General features: G+C 35.1%; 2 protein-coding genes across 4 annotated transcripts in view; one reads left to right on the top strand and one right to left on the bottom strand.

Moving 5' to 3' along the window:
* Positions 1 to 18996, bottom strand: part of LOC141394440 (uncharacterized) — a 326009-nt gene that overhangs the window by 3064 nt on the left and 303949 nt on the right. The window contains exons 1-2 of one of the 3 annotated variants that reach the window (XM_073968763.1): positions 2741 to 2918; positions 1674 to 2205 (exon numbers count right to left, since the gene is read on the bottom strand). The exons of 1 other annotated variant lie outside the window; for it this stretch is intronic. Coding sequence is in view for 1 of the 2 variants with exons in the window: in XM_073968761.1 (XP_073824862.1) it covers positions 2741 to 2793 (53 nt within the window). In the remaining variant the exon portion in view is untranslated. Of the gene's footprint in view, positions 1 to 1673; positions 2206 to 2740; positions 2919 to 18996 lie in introns of those variants that run through there. One more of the 3 variants, XM_073968761.1, reaches the window with a different exon arrangement.
* Positions 1 to 18996, top strand: part of AstCC (Allatostatin double C) — a 121974-nt gene that overhangs the window by 54286 nt on the left and 48692 nt on the right. The window lies entirely within an intron of this gene.

The raw sequence follows: 18996 nt of genomic DNA, 5'->3' as shown, positions 1-18996 counted from the left end.
GGCTAAGCACCCCACCACGAGTTGTATTTTTGTCGTCACCGATTGGATCCCATAGTAATCATATTGAAACTAAGAAAACCAAAAATTAGGTCAAAATATTGATCCAAAAGATTAAAATGGCTATTCCTCGGAAACTATAACAGATAATTTCGCAAGTAAAAGGTACTTGCAACTACTTCTCATTTCTCTTTTACTGAACATGTTTGTTGTCGAACAATAGTTTGTAAAAGATTGTACAAACTTTTGTGTTATCGAACAGACTTATTGTGTTCATGGGTTTTTGTTAGGTAGGCAGGATTGTTGCCTTTAGGAAACATTTTAAAAAATTACTATCGAATCCAGCAGAGAGCAAAATAAAATAAAAATATGAAGTGTGTTGAATTTTAAATTGAAAAAATTCCTTCACCTCAACTGTTCTAAAAATAGAACATACATACATATGGTTCTTGGCTTATTTTTCAACTTCTAGTGTTTATAGAATAACCAGTTATTCAAGTGGTTATAGAATAACTAGTTATTCAGAACGACATGCTCTTGTTAAAATAATAACACATTATTTGGTGATGATATTTGCTGGGACCCGCTTTGAGGTTATTAATTTATAAATACATGATTTATTTTAGCATCAAAGGGTTGAAACTTTTTACGGATAGCGATACTTGCACTCAGGTCTGTTCCGCGAGACATTTACTTTGCAAGACTGTAGGTAGGTGGTGTAGGTTATAAAAACCATGCAATAAAACTATTTTCCACAAACATCCCAACAACAGGAACAACTGTAAACTTCGCTGGATATCTAAGAGTTTAGTCCAATTCAATTTAACTCAATGATATGGGGTCGCCGTTAAGACTTGGCGTAGACTGGAGCTCACACCTTTTGTTTATAAGTTTGCCATGTGAAGTATTGCACAACAATAAACAAACATAATATGCTAAAAATATATCATGGATGTCGAAAAACGTTTATTGGTAGAGTTTTCTTAGATTTTATTTTAATCTGTAAAACGTTCATATTCAGAAGTCGACCCGTTCAATTACACTGTGCAACATTTTTAAACTTGGTTTTTGATGTGTCAGATCCAGCTTGGATTTTATGGCCCCATCTGAAAATGTTTAAATATTGACTTTTTAAAGGAATTCTGGGCTATATCTCTGAAACATATTTGAATCTTCATCTGATCTCTGAAGCAAATTTGTAGGTAAGGGCAAGAATAAAATATTTGGAAAAATAATGAACTCGAAAAACTACATTTATTGCTTCAAATTTTCGAAAATTCCCATAATTTGTATACATTTCGCACCATATCTCCAAAACCGTTAATGTTTTCTTAATGTTTTCTTTTGGAATGTAATATACAATTCTTCAGAACATGTCATTATTGTAAAATGCCTCTATCACGTTGCTTTCACTATATTTTTCAACGACCATTTAATAAATACATATGTATGTCAATTATGTGGTGAAATCCGAAATGCGAGAATAAACTGTTGATGTGAACTGTGTTTGAAATACATACGTGTTGTAAAAGATATGATGCAAGATACCGCTTAAACAACATGAAGTAAGCATTGTAGAGTTTCAGAATGTTCTGAAGAATTGCTGAGAACTTTATTTGAAATATTTTTGCAAAACGTTAATTGGTTCAACTCCGAACAGTTTAGCTGATACTCACCAGAATTTCAGCGATTATTTAAAATTTTCTATATTTTATCGAGTTTGATGCCTCAGATGTGGTCTGTTATGTGGTCTGTTCAAAAGATAAGTTCTGCTACATTAGGGCTACAATATTGCCAAAGACAGCAAGGCAAAATTCCCAATCGTTTCGGAGATAAAGGTCCGATAAATGCAACTGCAACTTTGGTTTAGCCCGGTTTAGATGAGGCCATAAAATACGAACTGGATCTGACAGGACAAAACCTTACCTGGGTTTTTGTAGTCTCAATATGTACTTTCAAAAAATTCATACTAGAAGTTGTTTGCATTTTCAGTGTTGCATAGTGTTATAGATAGCCCTTTCTTGGTTGTTGGATTGTTATCATCTCAAGATGGTCATCATATAAAACAATTCTCTCCTTCCACTTAGAATATTTAATTTCTAGGACATGATAATGAATGTGTACAGTTTACTTTCTTGCAGCAACATGTCATTGAGAATTTGGAACGCACCCTTTGGGTATTACATTACACCCGAGGTGAAAAAACAGCTAAAAAATGCACAAGATTTTCCATTAAATTAGAACAAAAAACACTTGAAGCATTTTGTATAAAGAATGATGCGCTAAAATTCGGGTATTAAGCATAATAACAGGAAAGAGGGGAAGGCCTAGGTCAAAACGTTTTATGTTCTTAAATATAAAGTACACAGGCCATTCAACTCATTGACGGAGTACACATTCATTTGCAAACACTCGTTCACACTTACACAAACTGACGCACACAACTACTTTCATATTTAAAGCTATAACTGATAAAGGATATAAAAATTAATCGCATCTTTTCGGTTTATTTAGCACGTTTCTCATTCCATGACTGATAAATGGTAGGACAAATAAGGAATCCTATTGCAAACAGCAAACATAATCCTTTAAAGAAATATGACACACACACACACACACAGTTGTTTACATGCTGCTCACACAGATACACGTACATATAAACAGTTCTAACCAAAAGATGTATGAATGATGCCTAGGTGTTCACATCCTGTGTTCATTCATCTCCTTCATTTTTTACACTTACTCATAGCTCAGATTAATTTCACTTGAAGTTTTTGGTTTGGTATTTAGACGCATTTTTTAATGCTTATAATTTTTAATATATTTAGTTTTTAATGTTATTTAAAGGCTACGGATAATCATATTTAACTGTGCGAAAATTGTGTTCGGGAATGTGTAGTAATGAAAGAAAAATTCTCGATGAAGTTTAGTTTTGTTTTGACAGATGCTGTGAAAATCTGACGCATGCGTTAAATGAATGAAATAACTTAAAGGATGCTGAAAGGAAGCTGGCAATGATGCTCGCTTTGTGAAAGTGGGCGTTAACTTTAAATTTTTACCTATAAATTTTGAAAAAAAATATAGGTAAAAAGAGAAAAACTAAATAATTTATGACAGAATATTGTGCAAAACTTCCTGTATTCGAGTGAACAAAACTGTTTAGATTTGGGTTGCAAGTCCTGTGCAATTTAAAGACAATAAAGCAGGTTAAGTGTCCTATTTGATTGCATTTTTAAAACAAATTTTCAGATTTTAACGAACATTTAAGCCACAATGTGTAAGATAAAAATATATATTGCCGTATATAACATAAATGTATTAAATACTTTAAGACATTAGGATAGCCAATACAATAAATCGAATTTTATTTAACGAAAAGGTTTATAATTTTTCTGGCGAAAACCTTTGAGGGTTCATCGAAAACAATTTTAACCGAAAGTAGGCTTTGTGGTCCTGTAAACAGGACATAAAGATTAAAAACCTTTGAAAAATCCTACGGCAATGACTCCCAAAATTGAATGCACTTCCAAGATGGACTACTCGTATTTCGGTTTATTCCTTCATTGAGATCATAACCTTCAAAAAACCGGAGAAATACTCTATGGGGGCTAAATGAAGGGGTAGACCTATATAGCTAATTTTCAATACCAAACAACCTAGTAGTAATAAAAAAAATCCATACCAAATTACGCTATCTTACGAATTGCGAGCTGCTTCTTGATTACAGCAGACGGGCGGTCGGAAGGACAGAGAGACATGGTTATATCGACTGAGAATTGTATGCTGTATATATATATATATATATATATATATCTTCTTCTATATATAAAAGGAAATGATGTTAGTTACTAGGCTTATAACTCAAGAACCGCTGAACTGATTTTGATAATTCGCACCAATTCGGAATGGTATTATGGCAGAAAAGTAAGTAATGACAAAAATGTATTTTATGTTGTTGTCAAGAATACGTGCTCGAAAAAAACGATTTGCGAAAAACAAATAAAAAAACCCTATATTTCAACAGACGGTCATCGTTATGTTATGTCGATTTAGCATTTTATGCTGATTATGAACAGGTAGAGTTTTGGAATTCTGTGCAAACATCAAAAATACCATCACATAGAGCATGGAAAAATATTAAGAAATGTGTTATCACTTTTCTCCAATTGTTAGAAGTTCCCGCACCGATAGTATGGAAGTTTTCCATTGCAGTTAGTACATATAACATATTTTTAATAAACTTTTAAAATAGTCTTCAATACGAGACCATTCTGCATAAGTATAAGTTAAGTGTTGTAATTAACTAAGTTTACTTTAAGTTAATTAACTAAAATATACTTAAATTTTTTCTCCAAAAAAAATTAAATAAAAAATTGATAGGGCAAAAATATCAAAAGACCTTCACAAATCGTTTTCTGGATGGCTACTTTTTCACCGAAATGATCTTAAATACATGCTGTTGTTATTGGGACAATACTCTCCACGTAGTACTGATTTGTTTTTTTTATACCAGTTATTATTTCGATGACACCTGATTGTATACATAAATCTTAGAGCATATCAACCATTTCAACTATTGAGTAGCGTTTTATTATAATTATATTATTACTCACATATGTATGTACTTCTGTTCAAATTGTGCCAACAGAAGTAGTCTGAATCAATTTCGGTACATTGATGTTCGGGGAAGAAACTAATTCTCGTCATTCCCAAACCAGCTCTCCGATATATGCACATACGATTGAGGCAGTAATTAATTCATGAACATTGGGTACGTTTTTCGAGCGATGCATATAAAGCATTTATATGACAGTTTTCTAACAGATGTTCTGACATCGAGTTCTCATTCACAAAGCCTCGATACAGGAGATGATTTGAGAACTCGTAAGAAATTGTTCTACAAGATTGTTTTCAAAACAATCACTATTAACTTTTTATAACCACCATAATATGGAGGGTATAATTAAATTTGTCATTCCGTTTGTAACACATCGAAATATTCATCGGAGACCCTATAAAGTATATATATTCTTAATCAGGGTTAAATTCTAAGTCGATATAACCATGTCCGTCTGTCCGTCCGTCTGTTGAAATCAAGATAGAGCTCGCAATTTTTAAGATAGAGCTTTGTAATTTGGTATAGAAGTTTCTATTACTCCTAGGATGTTTGGTATTGTATATATATTCTTAATCAGGGTTAAATTCTAAGTCGATATAACCATGTCCGTCTGCCCGCCCGTCTGTTTAAATCAAGATAGAGCTCGCAATTTTTAAGATAGAGCTTTGTAATTTGGTATAGAAGTTTCTATTACTCCTAGGATGTTTGGTATTGCAAATGGGCTGTATCGGTCCACGTTTTGATATAGCCCCCATAGAACGGTACCACCTGATTTTTGGTATTTTTAAGGTTTTAGCCTCATGATCACACCGAAATGGCTGAAATTTGGTACTTAGTCTTCGTTGGGGGTACAAAACATTCCCCCAGAAATGTGACGGTATAGGTCCACGCCTACATATAGCCCCAATAGAACGGTACCTCCCGATTTTCGGTATTTTGAAGGTTGAGGCCACAATAATCCACCGAAATGTATGCAATTTGGTATTTGGTCTTCATTTGGGGTATTAAACGTTCCATATCAAATTTGTCGCTATAGGTCCCACGCCTTCATATAGCCCTCATAGAAGTACCTCCCGATTTTCGGTGTTTTCAAGGTTGTGGCCTCAATATTCCTTAGAAATGGATAAAAATTGGTGTTTAGTCTTCGTTGGGGGTATAAAACATTCCACCAGAAAATTGTCGGTACAGGTCCACGCCTTTATATAGCCCCTATAGAACGGTACCACCCGATTTTCGGTATTTTGAAGGTTGTGGCCATAATAATCCACCGAAGTTTCTTAAATTTGGTATTTGGTCTTCATTTGGGGTATTAAACGTTCCATATGAAAACTGGCATGTGGTATTTGGTCTTCGTTTGGGGTATTAAGCATTCCATATGAAATTTGTCAGTAGAGGTTCACGCCTTAGTATAGCCGCCGTAGAGCGGTACCTCCCTATTTTCAGTATTTTGAAAGTTGTGGCCTCAATATTCCACTGAAATGCCTGAAATTTGGTATTTGGTCTTCATTTGGGTTATTAAACGTTCCTATGAAATTTGTCGGTATACATACATATGTCTACGCCATCATATAGCCCCTATAGAACGATACCGCCCTATTTGTCGGTATTTTGAAGGTTTAGTCTCATTATCACACCAAAATGGCTGAAATTTCTGTATTTAGTCTTCTTTCCACCTGAAACTTATGGATATAGGTTCACGCCTTCATGTAGCGGTATTTTAAGGGTTTTGGCTCCAATATACACCGAAATGGTTGAGAGCGGTACCTCCCTATTTCCGGTATTTTGAAAGTTGTGGCCTCAATATTCCACTGATATGGCTGAAATTTGGTATTTGGTCTTCATTTGGGTTATTAAACGTTCCTATGAAATTTGTCGGTATACATATGTCTACGCCATCATATAGCCCCTATAGAACGGTATCACCCTATTTTTCGGTATTTTGAAGGTTTAGTCTCATTATCACACCAAAATGGCTGAAATTTCTGTATTTAGTCTTCTTTCCACCTGAATCTTATGGGTATAGGTTCACGCCTTCATGTAGCGGTATTTTAAGGGTTTTGGATCCAATATACACCGAAATGGTTGAAACTTGGTATTTTTTCCTTAGCACAAGAAACACTCCAATTTCTATGGAATGCTAAGAATCATTTTTTTTGGAAAAACATGAAGAAGATATGAAAAAGAATAATGGAGTCAATACGAAATTAAACTTAAAAAATAACTGATATTAGTCTTCTTTCGATTATATAAAATCCTCGATTCTAACATCCTCATCGAGTTCCTATAGTCGCGATCTGTACGGCTCTGGGAACACAATCCACGTAACATTCTTATCAGATCAAAAATGATTGTGTCAGTTGCTTCAACTGGAATAGCGACCATATTTCTTAAATTAAAATATTCGGTAATTCCTTTCGACGCAAAAAATTTATAAATTGTTTCCCTAAAAATCTCAACGTGGTTCAGAACATAATTGTTACTTACAATAGCTACGATTGCTTGAGTAAAAGATCACGGTTTTTAAATATGTAAGGGCAAGAAAATATTATAATAAATTCATAATGCGCCATTTACAAATTACTCGAAACGCCTTTTAGTATTTTCAACATTCTACGTCGTCCTAAATGCATCAAATCAAAGAATTAACCATGATGAAGTTATAAGGTGGCGTAAAACGGCCAGCTGATTGGTTTCAATCTGTCAAATATTTTGTTATTGTGAATAAATTGTATGAAAACGTAAACAAACATTTTGACATATTGAAGAATTTTTGGCCAAAATAGAGTTGTTGTTGTGCTACTTACGTGACCTGTTAAATAGATCTTGGAATTAACTGCAATGTGCATTTGACCTCTGCAACGTGATACTTATCTCATAGAATGAGATCAAATGATCAAGTCCAATACCAGTACGCGACACGAAGTTCGCCGGGCCCACTAGTTAAAAATAAATTAATAACGCGTAAATGATATTTTCCTGAAAAAGTCTCTCCTCTCCGTTCGTTACACTTTATTCTCTATAGATCCCTAAAAGCAAGTCGATTTGTAGAACCCTACTTAGATTTGTGCAGGTTCTGGAACAGACATTTTGTTATAAAATTAAAAAGTAATTTGCGAACAAGAAATTTGATATAAAAAAATAGAAAAAAAGCATATTGTAAGATGAAACAAAGTAGTAAACTCTGTTGCGCTGAGGCGACGGTGATTTTTGATATACATTTTTTTGCTGATAATTGATTGCAGTTATTTCATGTATTCGTTTGAATGATCGTTCGTTTGTTTGTCATGAAAATTATATTTCAATACAGCATTTTGATTGGTGAAAATGGCAGGTCAATGCATTGATTAAAATGACATGTCAAAGCATTGGTGAAAATGACATGTCAATGCATTGGTTAAAATGACATGCATTGGATCTAAAAATTAATGTCTTCTTTTGGGGGTCGCGCTCATATAAAATTCAAATTGGTCCTTACATTCCACATGCCCACCTCGGGCATCAATTAAAGCCTGTAAACGTCTGTTATTTGAATAAATTTATTTCGGAATGTCATATTCCATTTCCATATTTTTTGTCCATTCATCTGTAGGCCGTAATAACTTGAACACGTCTGTTCCTTTTAACCAATATTCCAAAACTGAGTATTTATTTTCATTTGACATATTTTAGGAAGTATACATTGAAATAAATTATAGTAGGCTAACTCATATATAAGAATATTCAAAGTTTTGTATATAAGACTGGGTAACAAACGAATATAAATAACAAGTTCAAATTAGATATGAATATGAATAACAAGTAAGGTATATATTGCACAAACTACTACAATTCGGCCATTTTGACAGAGAGAGCTCCTGATCTCTCATTGGTTATCGCTCCACGACGACTATTAGACCAAGGGCGCATATTTGAGATCGCCCACCCACCTTTTCGAAACAACTGAAAACCGTCAACATCTTGAACCAAATAACGATCATTATCCAATATTTTTGTTACTTTATATGGACCTCTAAATTTATGTATGCGTTTTTTCGAATCACCTCCAGAACTCTCGAGATTTTTTACCGTTACATAATCTCCTATCTTATAAGTTCTTGGTTCTTTTCGGGTTATATTAAAGTAATGTTCATGACTGCATTGAAGTACTTCCCGTTTTTTCTTTGGTTCTTTTCTTCTTAATTCACGGTTTACACATAAATCCGCTTTCGAAATTTCATTTTTCTGTAGCTGATCAAATATACCTTTTTGCTTTCTATGTCTATTCTGGCAAATTAGAAAATTGTCTCCAAACGTGTTCGAACCCAATGCTGGTTCACCGTTACTCAAACTTTGTGTGTCTACATTTTGCTTTCTTTTCCCGGAACTATGCACAAAAAACTTTTTCCTGTCACTAATTTCAAGACATTTAGCAATTTTAGGTTTACATACGCCACTTTCTTCGATGTCAATTGCCATAATCGATTGCATAAACATGTTCCTATTTTCATCATTTGATCTCTCTTCTTCTAGTTGAGCTTCATTGTTCATATTGGGACAGGTTTCCACCAGATGTTCTAGACTTCCACATCTATAACATGCTCCAAAAGCTTTCTTCGGCTTCTTACAATCCGTAGCCATGTGACCCAAGATATTGCAGTTGAAACATTTGACATTATTGCCCGGATTTCCCTGAAGTACTCCACTCGTATACAACGTGTTTGGTTGCTCTAAATTAATTCTCGAAAAGGCTTGCAAAAGTTTAGATATATCTTTATAACATTGTAAGCCTGCCTGAATTTTGAGCTGTTTATCGGGAATACAGTCTATTATACTATCAATCAATTCATCATCCCCGATGTATACGTTGTTAGCGAGTAATATTTTGTCATAATAATCTATAAATGATTCTTCGTATTGCCATGTTCTCGCTTCAAACTTACGACGCATTGAAAGTTTGTTTCCCTTCACGGAGAAAACTTCTTTAATTTCATTCAACAAAATGTCAACGTCTTTTGTAACGAAATTCGGTTTGTTGTGTAACCACTTCTGGACCTATCCTTTTAATTTGCTCAACAATAGAGCCTTTGCGGTGTTATTATTCACATTATAAACTTCGAGGGTTCCTCGGAACTGGCTTACCCAAACTTCAGGTTGTACAACCCCATCATAATCAGGGATAATATCCTGAATGATTCCAAACATCGGATCTATTTTCTCACCATCTCTATTTCCAATTCCAAACTGCTTCACGCAAAATTCTTTTTGTCCAGCACGTTCAAAATCAGCACTCCTATTTTCATATTCCATCACTTGTTTCAAAAACTCTTTCTCACGCATCAGCAGTTCTTGTTCTTGCTTCAAAAGTTGCAGCTCCTTCTTCAATATATTAAATTCTACAGCTTCATTTCTCTGTTCAGCTATTGAACCATTCTGATGTACTTCATCGATTCTTTCTAAATTCTTTGCAGATTCAATTGATTCCTTCTTGCCTTTTCCATAATCCTCGGCAAACTCATTACGTTCATCTTCACAAAAATGTTCCGCTTTGTCCGCCACAGGTTGCGCAGTAATATTCTCCATTGCAAACGAACACAAAAATTTTTGACAGAAACAAAATTTCGTTCCCACTTCTGAAAATTGTAGGCCGTAATGATTTGAACACGTCTGTTCCTTTTAACCAATATTCCAAAACTGAATATTTATTTATTTTTATTTGACATATTTTAGGAAGTATACATTGAAATAAATTATAGTAGGCTAACTCATATATAAGAATATTCAAAGTTTTGTATATAAGACTGGGTAACAAACGAATATAAATAACAAGTTCAAATAAGATATGAATAACAAGTAAGGTATATATTGCATCTTTAATGTATTTTATTAAGTTGGTCCTATTAGTGAGCAACCTTTCCCGACTTTTTCTTCAGGTGGACCCATACATTTTTGATAGGGTTAGTACCTGGACTTTGGGCTGAGGTGTCGATAACTTTTGGCGCAGTTGTATAACAACCAAGTCCTAAATTAATAAGATTTATGTTTAGGGTCGTTGTATTGGTAGTATTTATATTTCACTTTGTTTGAATTTTCAGGGTCAAAAGACCAAAATTTCTTAACGCTGTTGCTTAAATCATTTTTTAATACATCCAAATAAACCTCCTTCGTCAAAATCCGGATGTTACCAACGCTTCTGCTTGATGTACAATCCCATACCATAACTGACAGTTTTCCGAACTTTATGGCATGTATTAAATTTTTGTTTTCCAGGGCTGTGAGAGATTTTCGCCATACTTTTTGGAGCCCATCGTGATAGTATAACAAAATGTTCATCTCAATAGAACATATAACGTCATCCCAATACTCCAGAGGTCGGGAAATATTTTCAGTAGCAAATCTGAATGGTTTCTCTACGTTTTGCTGGGAGAGCTATGGCTTTTTCCTAGCCACTTGTGATGAACGCTTTGTGATACGTAGCATTCATTCATTTTGCGTTCATTCATTTTGCTATTATTTAGTTGGCACCAAAAATCAGGTACTTATTATTTTTATACCCTCCACCATAATATGGATGGTATAATTATTTATTTATTCATATTAAACTTATAGTAAATATAAGATTAATATCGAGAGAACGTAGCATTGGCTACATAGGCCATCAGCTAATACAATTTGTGTTTTGACAAATGCAATTAGTTGTGAAACACTTATATTACAGTTTTTGTAAAAGATATAAAGTTATAGATAGAATTGATGTTGTCTGCATTGGGGATTTTGAGCATTTCCATTCCGCTGTTGTTGAGTATTTTTGTTCCGTATGTAATAGGCAGGTGTAAAGCTGAAAACAGATACAACGTTTGATTAAAGTTTTGCGTTGGGCGTCGAGAAAAAAACAACAACAACAGGGCGACGACGATACCAAAGTCCAGCGTTTTTCTGTTTGCCGGCATATATTTCAAATGAATTTGAATTTTTCGGCATCATGCCCAACAGTGTAAAAACGGCCAAAACGACACAAAAAAAGCGGCATCTGTTGTCTGTATTTTTGGGTTAAAAGCTGTTGGTGTGTGGCATACGGGAGAATATACGAATTTGTTTTTTGTTGACATTACCTTGCCAGCATTTGGAAGTGAGTTTCTCACTTCCTCTATCAGAAGTAATCGCATTCTGAACTTCTATTCTAGAAAATAGCGACCCTTTATCATTTTACAATAACAATTGCATTGCTGTCCCTTTTTGAACTTCTTGAATAACTACCTAGTGTCAGAAAAGGAGATCGAAATTCTATTATTGCTTTTTTACACTAACAATGCTACTACTTACTACTATCGCGTGACACTTCGATTGTTTACGTTCATTTGAGGCGTGTATAACCTTGAACTAATACAAGAAATTAGTCTATCCGATGTTTATATGGTGCGGTGGTGCAGTGGTTAGCATGTTTGCTTTGCATTCTTAACGTCATGGGTTTGATTCCCAGGCCAGGCAATATCACATTTTTAAAATTACAACATTAATGTAGACGACAATTTCAACTAAGTATAGTTCTTTAAAACCTTGGGTACTTTAGAAGTCTCGAAAGTGCCATTTACAAGTAGTGTCGTGGACGTGGTTCATTTCTTCCCGAACGGTGTGTCTACTTCAATTAGAATGCGAGATCGCGGATGTGCATTTCTATCGCCTGGGAGTGACTGCTTTGGGTAATCGGCGATAAAAAATGCTTGCCACTATAGTAGCATATACGGGTGGTATGTATGTGGGATTTACTTGACTGTAGTGGTAGTGGTGAAAAGTGATTTTGTTAATATCGAAGTAGTGGACAAGTTTAGTAGAAACGAAATTTTTAGATCGATTTTTTCGATTAAGGGATCGTCTATTAGTGGGGCCGTGCAAGCATATTTGGCTGCTGAGTCGGCATAAGTATTTCCTTTTATTCCTACATGACCAGGAAGCCAGAATAGTTTAATGAATTTCTGATGAGATATCAAAATGTCTCGTATTTTGTTAATGCATTTCCATTTTGTATTTGATATATTTGAAACTGCTTTTTAGCACTGATAGACTATCGGAGAATATAATCGTTTTATCCTTAGTATGTTTGATGATTTCTATTGCGTGTAATATTCCAGCTGCTTCGGCATTAAAGATTGAAGCAAAATGTATCATGTTTTTGCAGGTAAGAACCAAGCCTGTGTTGTCGACAACAACATACGCCGTGTCGACATGATCTTTTGAGGCATCTGTGAAAAGTAATTTCCATTCCGCGTGGTTGGGCACAAAGCATTGAAAATGTTGCAAATAAACTTCGTTTGGTGTGAAAACTTTTTTATGTGTAGAGAAGGATATATTACAAGTTCTGAGAATAGGGTGAATACTATCATATTTCGTAAGTTTGGCGTTGAAGTTTACAATATTGGATTTCACACAATCATAGAGAGTTGAGGGTGTTTTTGGAATTCTTTTGGCTGAAATGATCTCGGAGACGTCTTCATCTATTATGGAGAAGTTGTATAACAAGATTTTTCTCTCTTCCAGCGATGGAAGGGCTGTTACCAAAAAGATACAAACCATAATCAATTTTGCTTAATACAAGTGTTTTAACTAGATATACTAGAGTGTTTATGTGTGTGTAAGAGCGTCCAGATAGGTATTTTATTAGATTTACTCTAGGGACGAGATCTTTTATCAATTTAAAGGTTATTTGTTTTGTTGTTGTCTCTATTAATGATACTTATAACATATAAGTCGTTACACGAACACGAATAAATACAAAAGATATCATGCCCCTTTGAATTAAATTTGAATTAAAATGTTCTACTTTATTGTCGTCGAAGAAACATTCTTCCAGACCAATTTTCCAACATTTATGATACATGTGGTCAACTATGGTGGATTTGTAAGCATGATAAAACTTAAATTTGTACTGCAAGGATAGATAAAAAAATGAAACCTGAACTAAAATACCAACCATTTTCAATGACCTTCCTAATTTATCGATCCTAATAATATGGCTAACACTTGGTATTTGCTTTCAGACAATTTTCGAAGCTCAGAAGAGATCTAACGAAATCAAAAAGTCATTTAAAGCAGGTTTATAAAACGTTTTTGTTGGAATATTTCTTGATTTTATCTGAAAGTTATTGCTAACTTTTCCATGTTGAGAATTGAACCCACGTTCCTAATAAAGCGGGTCAAATTTGTTGTAGGACTTATCAGAATATTCCATTTTACTAAACTAAACCAAAAAATTGCGCAATATTTGCATGGGCATTACAATTTTTAAATTTTATTTGGTTCAAACCTATTCTGATGATCGCAAAAATTGGACACTTTTTGTACATTTTTTATTATAACTGGGATATTTTCCGAAAATATGGCAACACCGTCAAGTTTTTTTTATGGGAATGTAGGCATAGTATAGGACTCTCAAAAAGTAAATAAGATTGGTCTGCTATACGAACACATCAGAAGATTCCTTAACATATAAAAAGAAAAAAAAAAAATCAAACCTATTCAGATGATCGGGAGTGTATGTATATTCTTGATCAGGGTAAAATTCTCAGTCGATATAACCATGTCCGTCTGTCCGTCCGTATGTTGAAATCAAGATAAAGCTCGCAATTTATAAGATAGAGCTTTGTAATTTGGTATAGGAGTTTCTAGTACTCCTAGGATGTTTGGTATTGCAAATGGGCTATATCGGTCCACGTTTTGATATAGTCCCATAGAACGGTACCATCCGATTTTCGGTATCTTGATGGTTTCAGCCTCATTATCACACCGGGGGTATAAAACTTTGTCGGCATAGGCCCACGCCTTCATATAGCCCCCATAGGACGGTACCTCCCGATTTGCGGTATTTTGAAGGTTGTGGACTCCGAAATGGCTGAAATTTGGTATTTAGTCTTCATGTGTAGTATAAAACTTTCCAAATGAAATTTGTCGGTATTTCCACGTCTTCATATAGCCCCCATAGAATTGTACCTCCCGATTTTCGGTATTTTGGAGGTTGTTTTTATACCCTACACCACTATGTGGGGAGGGTATTATAAGTTGGTTTTGCCCAAAAAGTTTGTAACGCATCGAAATAATGGTCGTAGACCCATACTTATATATACCAAAATAATTGTCTCGACGAGCTGAGTCGATCTGGCTATGTGTGTCCGTCCGTCAGTCCGTCCGTCCGTCCGTCTGTCCATCTAAACCTTGTAATCACGCTACAGGTCGCAATTTTGATCGGATCGTCACGAAATTTTGGGTGTTGATGAGGGTCCCGGAGGGGAAGAAGCCTATTGATTTTGGTGATGCTCGGATAATGTTCAGGGGTCGGAATGGGCAAAAAAAGACAACGTTTTTTTCCAAAGCGAATATCTTAGCTTCTATATGGGGTATACCAAAAGCAAGACCTGACAATAAAAGTAGAAAATATCACCTTTCTAATGATGTAAAGTAGGTGTTCGTAAGTGATCAAACAACGAAGATACCACAATAGTAGCAAATAAAACCCCAATTTACATTTTTGCGATTTTAATTATATTGACAAATAGCACAGCTTTGGTTGAACATTTTCCAAAAGCAAGGCCTGACTATGAAAGTAGAAGATCCCGTCTTTAAAATGATGCAAACTAGGTCGGCGTAGGTAACCAAATAACGGAGATAACGCATTAGTCGGTAATACATCCCATTTTTCTATTTTTTTGGAAATCACGCTACAGGTCGCAATTTTGATGGAATCGTCACGAAAATTTTAGGGTTAATGGGGGTCTCACAGATGAAGAAGCCTTTTGATTTTGATGATGGTCGGATAATATTTAGGGGTCGGAATGGGCAAACACTCATTTGGAGAAAAGTAAACATTTTATTTCAAAGCCAATATCTCTGTTTCTTTAAGAGGCATATCAAAAGCAAAACCTGGCAAGGAAAGTAGAAAATATAACCATTACAACGATGTAAAGTAGGTTGTCGTAGGTGGTCAAATAGCAGAGATATGCCAATAGTCGATAATGCATCCCATTTTCCGATTTTTTTGTAATCACAACACAGGTCGCAATTTTGATCAGATCGTCACGAAATTTTGGGGGTTAATGGGGGTCACAAAGAGAAAGAAGCCTATTGATTTTGATGATAGTCGGATAATATTCAGGGTTCGGAATGAGCAAACACTTATTTGGAGAAAGGTCAACGTTTTATTTCAAAGCCAATATCTCTGTTTCTTTAAGAGGCATATCAAAAGCAAAGCCTGGCAAGGAAAGCAGAAAATATCACCTTTACAACGATGTAAAGTAGGTTGTCGTAGGTGGTCAAATAGCAGATATATGACAATAGTCGATAATGCATCCCATTTTCCGATTTTTTTGTAATCACGCCACAGGTCGCAATTTTGATCGGATCGTCACGAAATTTTAGGGGTTAATGGGGGTCCCACAGAGGAAGAAGCTTACTGATTTTAATGATGGTCAGATAATATTCAGGGGTCGGAATGGGCAAAAACTTATTTGGAGAAAATGTCTACGTTTTATTTCAAAGCCAATACATCTGTTTCTTTAAGAGGTATATCAAAAGCAAAACCTGGCAAGGAAAAAAGAAAATATCACCTTTAAAACGATGTAAAGTAGGTTGTCGTAGCTGCTCAAACAACAGAGATATCGCAATAGTCGGTAATGCATCCCATTTTCCGATTTGTTTGTAATCGCGCTACAGGTCGCAATTTTGTCGTCACGAATTTTTTGGGAGTTGATGCGGGTCCCACAGAGGAAGAAGCCTATTGATTTTGGTGATAGTCGGATAATATTTAGGGGTCGGAATGGGGAAAAACTCATTTGGAGACAAATTCAAAGTTTTATTCTTTGTGAATATATTGGCTTCTAGTAGGGATATTCCAACGGCAAAGCCTGTCAATGGAAGAAGAAAATATTACCTTTACATTGGTATAAAGCAGGTTGGCGAAGGTGGTCAAACAAGGGAGATACCACAATAGTCGTTAATGCATCAAATTCTTCCATTTTTTGCAATCAAGCTACTGGTCGTAATTTTGTTCGTTTGTTTTGTTCGGATGGTCACGAAATTTGGGTTGCTTATGGGGGTCCCAGAGAGAAAGAGGCATATTATTTTTGGTGGTAGTCGGATTATATTCCCTAAAAGAAATGTTTACCAGTGAAAAGCTTATGCACAGGGGTAGTGGTGTAGGGTATCACATGGTCGGCTCCGTCCCGACTATAGCCTTTGCTCACTTGTTTGGTTTTTTGTTTTGTGGTATAAAACTTTCCCCAGAAATGTATCGGTACAGGTCCACGCCTTAATATAGCCCCCATAGAAGTGTACCTCCTTATTTTCGGTATTATGAAGGTTGTGTGGTCTCAATATTCTTCCAAAATGGCTGAAATTTGGTATTTAGTCTTCATTTGGGGTATAAAACTTTCTACATGAAATTTGCCGCCTTCATTAACCCCCATAGAATTGTACCTCCTGATTTTCGGTATTTTAGAGGTTGTGGCCTCAATATTCCTCCGAAAGGGCTGACATTTTTTATTTATTCTTCGTTTGTGGCATAAATGTATCGGTACAGGTCCACGCCTTAATATAGCCCTCATAGAACGGAGCCTCCCGATTTTCGGTATTTTCAAGGTTATGCCAACAACAATCCATCGAAATGGCTAAAATTTGGTATTTAGTGTTCGTTGGGGGTATTCAACTTTCCCCTCTAAATATGTCGTTATAGGTCCACGCGTTCAGTTAGCCCCCATCGAACAGCACATCCCAGTTTTCGGTGTTTTTAAGTTTGTGACTTCAATATTCCACCGAAATTGCTGAAATTTGGTATTTAGTCTTCATTGAGGGTATTCCACTTTCCCCTCTAAATGTGTCGGTAGAGTCTACGCCTTCATATAGCCCACATAGAATGGCATATCCCAATTTTCGGTATTTTGAAAGTTGTGTCCTCAATGACTGAAATTTGGTATTTAGTTTTCGTTGGGTGTGCAAAACATTCCACTTGAAATTTGTAGGTTTACGTCCACGCCTTCATATTGCCGTCATAGAAGTGTACCTCACGGTTTTCGGTGTTTTTTAAGGTTGTGTCTTCAAAATTCCACCGTAATGGCTGAAATTTGGTATTTAGTCTTCATTAGGGGTATTAACTTTCCCCTCTAAATTTTTCGGTATAGTCAACGCCTTCATATAGCCCCCAGTCCACGCCTTCATATAGCCCCCATAGAACGGTACATCCCAATTTTCAGTATTTTGAAGGTTGTGACCTCAATATTCCTATATTCCAATTGGCTGAAATTTCGTATTTAGTATTTTTTTGGTAGTGGCATCAATATTCCACCTAAATGGCTGAAATTTGTCCGTACAGGTCCACGCGTTCGTATAGCGCCTATTTCGGTATTTTGAAAGTTAGTCACATTGTTTAACCGAAATTACTGAAATTTGGTATTTAGTCTTCTTCATAAACGAAAGGAAACTAATTGTTCAGTTTTACTTCAATACAACTTGTGGTGGAGGGTATAACAAGATCTCTTCGTGAATTAACATTTTTAACATGTCAATGTTTATAAAAATCTTTTGGCAGATCAACATTTTAGTTAGTTATAACCGTGTTTTCGTTTTAACCGTATTCATTGGGTTGGAATGAATAAAATAGGAAAATAAGAATAGGGGTGGAAAAACAAAAATTGTTCGTTATATCCGGCGTCGTTAAAAACGTGTTCGTCTGTAAAATTCTTATTTCAGCTTACTTTTAAAACTATAAATTAATATATTTTAAACAGTTATCAAAATATCGCCATCGGCTTGTACTCAGAAGGAGGCCTGTAAATACTAATAAATCGTAAGAAATTGTAATAGCGGATTGACATTTTTCATTCGTTATAATCGTGGTCGTTTTTAGAAGCTAAATGTGTGTGTAAATCTTAAGGAAAATTTTATGGGAACAAAAAACGATGTTCGCTATTTTTCCTGTATAATTCTTTGTTTTAGTCCACTGTTGCATATAAATCATTAAAAATGTATAAAAAGACCATAAGTTTTAATTTTTGCCTCGAGGCCAAATTACCTATAGTGCACTGTTGCTGTCTGTAGAACTTTACGACTAATTTTTATTACTACTTACCAAATAATATCGTTAATTACCGAAATTGTAAGCACTTTAATTTTACTGACTTTTGTCGGTAACTCTAAAAATTAGTTAGAGAATCGCACTACAGATCGACGCAGTTTGTCGTTATCGGTACACTAGGCTGGCTTTAAGAAAAATCGATGTCCGATTTTTTGGCGGTAGCCCCCTAAAATGCTTCATTTTGTTAGATTTTATGATTGCCAAAGTTTCAGCCCACAGAAGACTCGAATACGCACTACTCTATACCATTCAACTGTTTTGCTTTTTCAAGAAGATAATGAAGAGAAAA

Source organism: Musca autumnalis, unplaced genomic scaffold (genome assembly GCF_047663935.1).
Source record: "Musca autumnalis isolate F117 unplaced genomic scaffold, ASM4766393v1 scaffold_2, whole genome shotgun sequence".
Taxonomy (NCBI): domain Eukaryota; kingdom Metazoa; phylum Arthropoda; class Insecta; order Diptera; family Muscidae; genus Musca; species Musca autumnalis.
The sequence above is the reverse complement of the archived record's forward strand: the minus strand, read 5'-3'. Positions and strand labels throughout refer to the sequence as shown.